We start from the raw sequence: 6543 nt of genomic DNA on the forward strand, positions 1-6543 counted from the left end.
AAGACAAGGGAAAAAGGAGGTCACACTGAATACTTGTCACTCAAGCCTGTAGAAAGACTTTTCTGAAATGTTTGTCTTTGTAAAATCTTGGCATATGTTTCTTCTGCATTGGTCGCCTCAGATTTTTACACAGTTTCATAAGAAGTGAATAAAGTAATTATTCAGTTTCACAAAATTAAACTACTTTTTTGATAAGCATTTAATTCATTTAAATTTGTCCTGGCCCCTGCATCTTAAGAACAAACATTTGCTGTATTCCCCTGCTTTAAAAATGCTAATAGTTTTTGTCCCAGAGTTGAAATGACGAGGAATTAGTAGATGTCACTTTGGGTCCCTTGTGATGCGACTTGTGATGAGTATTTTCTCTCTTTTCTGACAAGACACTAAATGATTAATTACAAAATCAAAAGATTAAAAATAGATATTCTTAGCAGCCCTAGTTCTTTGATAATGTCATTAAAAGACTCATTTAGAGCGGCAGACTCTCTGTTGTGTAAAACTCGAGTGAACAGGAGAAGTAGACTGTAATTAATTCACTGTAAGCAAAAGAAGCCGCAAACAAGCAACTGTACCCTCTAACCTGTTAAACTGAGGGCATCGTGTTTCTTCTGTCAACTGTGGGTGATGTCAGCGCTCCGATGGAAGCCAGGGCGTCATCTCTTGAGCTCATAGATGATCCTCCGGTAACGGCATTGACTCCTCCCCAACAGCCTACAACCCTGGATGCAGCCACACCTCCTCTCATACAACCTCTCAGCATCCCTGCAGGCAGAGCAGACAGGGTCGCTGCTCGCTTAGAGGCAAAGCTTCGAGGCTGAAGAGAGACAAGGCTGACACTTAGAAGAAGATTAGGAAACAGACGGCAGAGAGCTTTGTGCTCTGTTCGGATCAACAGCTGGGCTTGTCTGTTATGCGCTTGGCAAACGACAAAACATCACCCAACGAAGGTGGGTGCAAAAAGCCACATTTCCTTCTGACTTTGTTTTTAGAATATTACGTAGACAGCATGTTTTGTGAAACTGCACAGCGAGGTTAACTGAACAAAATAGTGTTTTAGCAGTTTTTTTAGTGTCCTCACGGAATTTTTCTGTTCGATAATCCAAATTCTTATTCAGCTTCTGTAAGTTTGGAATTAGTTTTCAAAATGTCAAAAAAGAGAGAGGAGGAAAGAGAGAGACAAAAAATTCCTGTAAGAATGTGTAATATAGATACACATTTTTGTTAACTAAACGCACAAAATGAAAGTATTCTACTGTAATTTTGTAACTGAAATGAACCATTCATTCAAAAAACAAGAGCATATCACACACCAGATGCAGTGTTCAGTTTGTCAGAGGGCACATAGAAGACTGTTTTGATTCTTTATCTCTTATTAATCACATCACATTCTGTATTTCCTCTTGCAGAAATGAACTACGGAGCTGCCTGCATTTTCCTGCGTGGAGGGAAGAACATCGTAAGTAGAAGCAGCAGAAGTACCTGACATTTCTTTTTCTTCACATCTTTGTGCTGATGTTTGCAAACTGCTTCAAAAGCCTGATAGGATTAAAACCCCAAAGGTAACGGGGTCGAATGAGACAGATACAGAGACAGTCAGAGACAATCTGTGCGATCACACCTCGGTGATGGTGCTGGAACATATGAAGCTCATAAGCTACACTTAAATCCAGGATATCTGAAAATCCCAAAGGTTAATCTCTTTGTTACAGCGCCATTAATTTCTCTAGAAATATTCTACACTGAGCTGTAAAAATAAACATCCTTTATGTTAATTGTGTGGCAAAAGGTTGATTTTCTTCCTGTGTGTGTTTGGGGTTTTTCAGCTGTTGGTTGTGAATGTCCATGTTACACTGAGCCTAAGCGATTGTTTCTTCTCTTTGTGCAGTCCAGAGAGCTGGCTGATGACGAGATTGATGGTAAGTTGAATTTTCATCATCTGCATCTTTGTGTTTTCGCATGTTTTCATGATAGAATGCAGTAAAACCTCAGCGTTTCTGTGGTCACTTGTCCTCTGAACACACGTTTAAAAGTTATTGCTCCGTACACTTCTGCAGAACTCCGTGACGCTTTCAACGAGTTTGATAAAGACAAGGATGGGCTGATCACCTGTAAGGACCTGGGGAACCTGATGAGGACGATGGGCTACATGCCCACTGAGATGGAGCTGATCGAGCTGGGCCAGAACATCAACATGAACCGTGAGTCCACACTCAACAAAATATATGAAAAGGCTGATTTGCTTCAGAGTTCCACAATTAGATTTGATTGAACTCATGCTACACACAGTTGCTAAACCCTTAAAATGCACATAAGGTTTCCAATAATGCAGCACTAATTAACTCTGTCTCTCAATTCCTGCATCTTTTTTCTTACTAGTCGGTGGCAGAGTCGACTTTGAGGACTTTGTAGACCTGATGGCCCCGAAGCTTTTGGCCGAGACAGCTGGGATGATTGGCGTGAAGGAGCTCAAAGATGCCTTTAAGGAGGTGAGAGTGAAACGCTTTCCAGGAGCAACCATCTGATCTCATCATGATCAGATTGCTTTCCCCATTATACTCATCGTGGTGCCACAAAGATAGGTAAATGTTTGAGCTTATTTTGTTATTCTTCTCTTTTTTCTGTGCTTAGTTTGACGTGGACGGAGATGGAGTGATCACAACAGAGGAACTGCGGTCAGCCATGATAAAGTTAATGGGAGAGCACATGAGCCGAAGAGAGATCGATGCCATAGTTAAAGAAGCAGATGACAACGGAGACGGAACTGTAGACTTCGAAGGTATGAAATGTCTGTCAGCTGCAGTGACATTAACATCAATAACAGCCTCACACAGCAGCACAGTAATAGTGCAACTAAGTTACATCAATTTGTGAAAATTGTCATTAAGCTCATTAAACTCTTCCTCTCTTTTGCAGAATTTGTCGGAATGATGTCCCGCCAGTGACGGCCATCAACGAAGCCAATCAATCAAGTTTATTTGCATCTTTGCAAACATGCATTAATACTGATGTTGTCTTTCTCTGAAGCTCTTTGACAAATCAACTTATGCATATTCAGAACAAACGTGTAATACATTTAAAACTGTAATTAAGTGCTGTGAAGAAACATGAAGCAATATCAAGCTGTTCTCAGAGAGAATTTTATAGCTATGCAAAGACTGACCATGGTGCAACGACTTTTTTTAAAGTAAAGACAAAAGTCTGTAAACAAAAGAAAGTGTATTATTTTGGTTGCTGATGTGTATTGAATGTACAAGAAGTCATTTTGGATTGGCTTGTTGAATTTAATTTTCAGAAGTGTTTGTATCGGAACATATTTCTAACATATTAATTGTTCTGACAGTATTGCATCATTCTAGTCATTGCAGTAATGTTACAATACAAGTAAGATATAAAGTTATCAAGACTTCACAGTTATGCTACTACTGTGTGTATGAGCGTATACAATATTTATTGTGGGCTTGTTGTAATGTGTAATTTGCAGGTTCACATTTTTGAATGAAATCCAGCAAGTTTAATCCTAATAATGGGAATCTGCCTTTTATTGGCAAATAACAAAATAAAGAATCCAAATATCTGTAAATGTTGCCAGAGTATTTTTTTGAAGAGCAAAATTGTTTCTGTGCTGCATCTGAAAGGAAGCCGGAGCACGCCTGGTGTGTTTTGTCATTAGTTTGCATTGATTTCTCTTCTGTCTGACCTGAGATTTTCCTACTATGTCAAGTCTGCCATGAAAAAGGTCTGCCGCTTGCGTGCCAACTGTCAAATGTGGGACGCATTCTCCATATGACGTCTTGCATAATAATAATATGCAACTTGCCGATTGTATAACAAATCATCGTAATGATCTATGGATTTCATGTTCCAAAGCAGGGATTTGGGGACCAAAAACCTCCAGAGATACTACTCTGTTGCTGCTATTGGTAAATTTGTGGAGGATTGAGTAACTTCTCTGTGCTGGCTTTGGAAGGACATTAGGATAAAGAGATTGTGCGACCAAAAATAGAGAGACTGCTGATTTGAAAAGACTGCTGCTCATAAAGTATCAGAATGATGACATCATTGCTTATGCATAACCGATTTGTAGGTATTAAGTCCCCAAAAAGAGGGGAAAGAAGATGTGCATTTCGCAAAATGGAGCCTTTTTAAGAGCCATTTGGACATTTGGAAGTGCGAGTAATGGAAACCCAAACATAGGGAAGAGCTTAAGGGTATTAAAGAGCATTATAAAATCAAAACATTTGCATGGGCCTTATAAGAATCACAGGAAGAGCTCCTAGTTAGCATCGCTAGTTTATGTCTGCAGTTGATTTGAGAGGAAGTTTGGACAAAAATGTCTCAAACTGGCTCCTGAACTTGCACAAATTTCTTTTCAACTCCTGACCTGTGGTTGACATTTATCTTTAAACGCTGTGTTAAACTGATCCGCAGCCAGCACAGCAGAGATTAAATACCTGGGTGGAATTTAGGGATGCGGACGGGGACACAGTGCACCCTCATATTTGGGGCAGAGCGGTCAGACAGATGTTGGTGCACGACAAACTGGGCATAGCTTCAATCGGACTGACAGATGGGGCGCAAGGGCTTATAGTACCAATTAACAAAAGTGAACCTGTTCTCACTCTAAACACAGACCTAATAACTAAACACACATCTGTGGACGCCACTCCACAGATTGGATCACAGAGAGGTGATAGCTGTGCCAGTGTGCTTAACGGATAAGTGGCTAAAATTCTGGTTTACTCTTTTAGTGTTGCTCCTTTGTGCGGACATGCAGGGGAGAGTAATTGCTTCTATAGGGATGTAAATATAATCAAAGTGAAGTGCTTCTCCTAACTTGAGAGGTATAGTTGCAAAGTCTGGTCAATGAGGCCAGAGGAAGAACCAGATGATGTAATGCTCGCTGTCCGGCCTTTGCCCTGATCCTCCCCTGATCCCTCTAACATCCAGCAATGACCTTTATTGCATTAATCCACAATAATCTCTCCCTTGGTCGCTCTCTGACTCAATTCCGAGGTAGCCACTCTGCCCAGCAGCTTGTTGTCGAGCGCATAATGAGAACCGCGGTTTTAATCCACTGCAATCATCCCCCAGCATTGATAACAGTCCACTTTGTTTTGGTTTTTCATTTGTTTGTTGCCGAACTCTTGGTAATCTTTCCGAGAGGAGCCGGACGCGACTTGGGTATCTTTGGCCGGACCACCTGCGCTGTGGGAGTTAATACAGCTTATCACAGCCATCCAGTCTTTTCCTGTTCACATTAATCAGTGAATGTGTTTTGTAACATTATTTACAAACAGCTTTATGTAATACCAACATATGAAGTCTGATTCTTGTTTAAAGACTTAAATTGAGTCAGATCCAATTGAAGGTGATTTACGTCATGCGATAGTTATTTATATGTACTACTTTAACATAAGTGTCCTAAGATTTTGGGCTATTTTGCTTCCCTAACATATTGTTTTTGTTTTTTATTTTTGAAAAGTAGACATCCAAAATGCACATTTAGATGTGTATTTTTTCTGTGCTTTGTCTGGCTGCCATTATTGCAAATAGTGCACATTTAACGAGGTAATAGACCTGTACCTCATTTGCATACAATTTAAGAAAACTTAAAATACTAAAACAATATTTGTCTTAAAAAATATCAGGTAGGAAAATTCCATAGTGATATATATTAGTTTAAATGTTTACCTGTAAAACACTTGGAATTTTGTTATACGTATCTTAGCAATGTTGAGTTAGCAATCTTAATCTTTGGGTTCATTATGTTAACAAAATGTCAAGAAAATTTTAGCTTTATCCCATGATTTGATTTCTGTTCTGAAAATGAATGTAAGTCATGGCTTTTTAAATACCCAATTTGCATATTTAAACTGAAAATTTTAGAAAACTTGAAACGCTAAAAAAATCCTTGCCTTATTGAAAGTAATCAGCTGGAGATGGTTGATACGGATCAGTTAAAACTTCACCTTTTCATCTATAGAATCTGCCCTTAACATAAGTTTTTTTTTTAAAAGTGTAATATATTGAGAGTATACGGAGAACTAGACTTGAACTTTACTTTCCTATCTACACCTGTAATTGATTTGAATTCAGTTTCATCACAAGATCCCTCAGAGTCACAGGTCTGAGAGTGAAAACCTACTTCTGTGTTCTCAGATTTTATTCTACGTTGATTTCGGCAAACAGCAAACAGCTGTTTTTTAGTATTTATTCTATGTTTATCAGTGCAATTCCTTGTTGGTGATTTTGCAGATTACTCTAAAGTCGTACTACATTGTAGAAAGTCCTCTTCCTCTGTAAGTAGGTCTGATAAATCAATGTGTTAGAGATCTGCCAGTATTTAACACAGACTGATGTGCAGTACTTCAGTTCAGATTCAGTACTTGTAGCATTTCACACAAAAATGGAAGCAAACTATAAAAAGAGATTTTGAAAGAAATACAAAGTAGTAGAAGTAAAGAAAAAACATACTCCTTGCTATGTACATTTCAAATCATTGTAACAGGAACCAGCCTCTTTATCTCCCTTATTAATCCCCTG

At 38.9% G+C, this 6543-nt stretch overlaps 1 protein-coding gene across 1 annotated transcript; it reads left to right on the plus strand.

The window, feature by feature from the left end:
- Positions 1-694: 694 nt before the first annotated feature.
- Positions 695-3580, plus strand: cabp5a (calcium binding protein 5a). The gene is made up of 7 exons (XM_022219055.2): positions 695-947; positions 1407-1456; positions 1886-1916; positions 2055-2198; positions 2377-2486; positions 2629-2776; positions 2914-3580. The coding sequence occupies exons 1-7, from the start codon at positions 911-913 to the stop codon at positions 2940-2942; spliced, it is 549 nt and encodes a 182-aa protein (XP_022074747.1). The 5' UTR covers positions 695-910; the 3' UTR covers positions 2943-3580.
- Positions 3581-6543: the final 2963 nt, after the last annotated feature.

The sequence above is a fragment of the Acanthochromis polyacanthus genome, chromosome 19, assembly GCF_021347895.1.
Source record: "Acanthochromis polyacanthus isolate Apoly-LR-REF ecotype Palm Island chromosome 19, KAUST_Apoly_ChrSc, whole genome shotgun sequence".
NCBI classification, from domain to species: domain Eukaryota; kingdom Metazoa; phylum Chordata; class Actinopteri; family Pomacentridae; genus Acanthochromis; species Acanthochromis polyacanthus.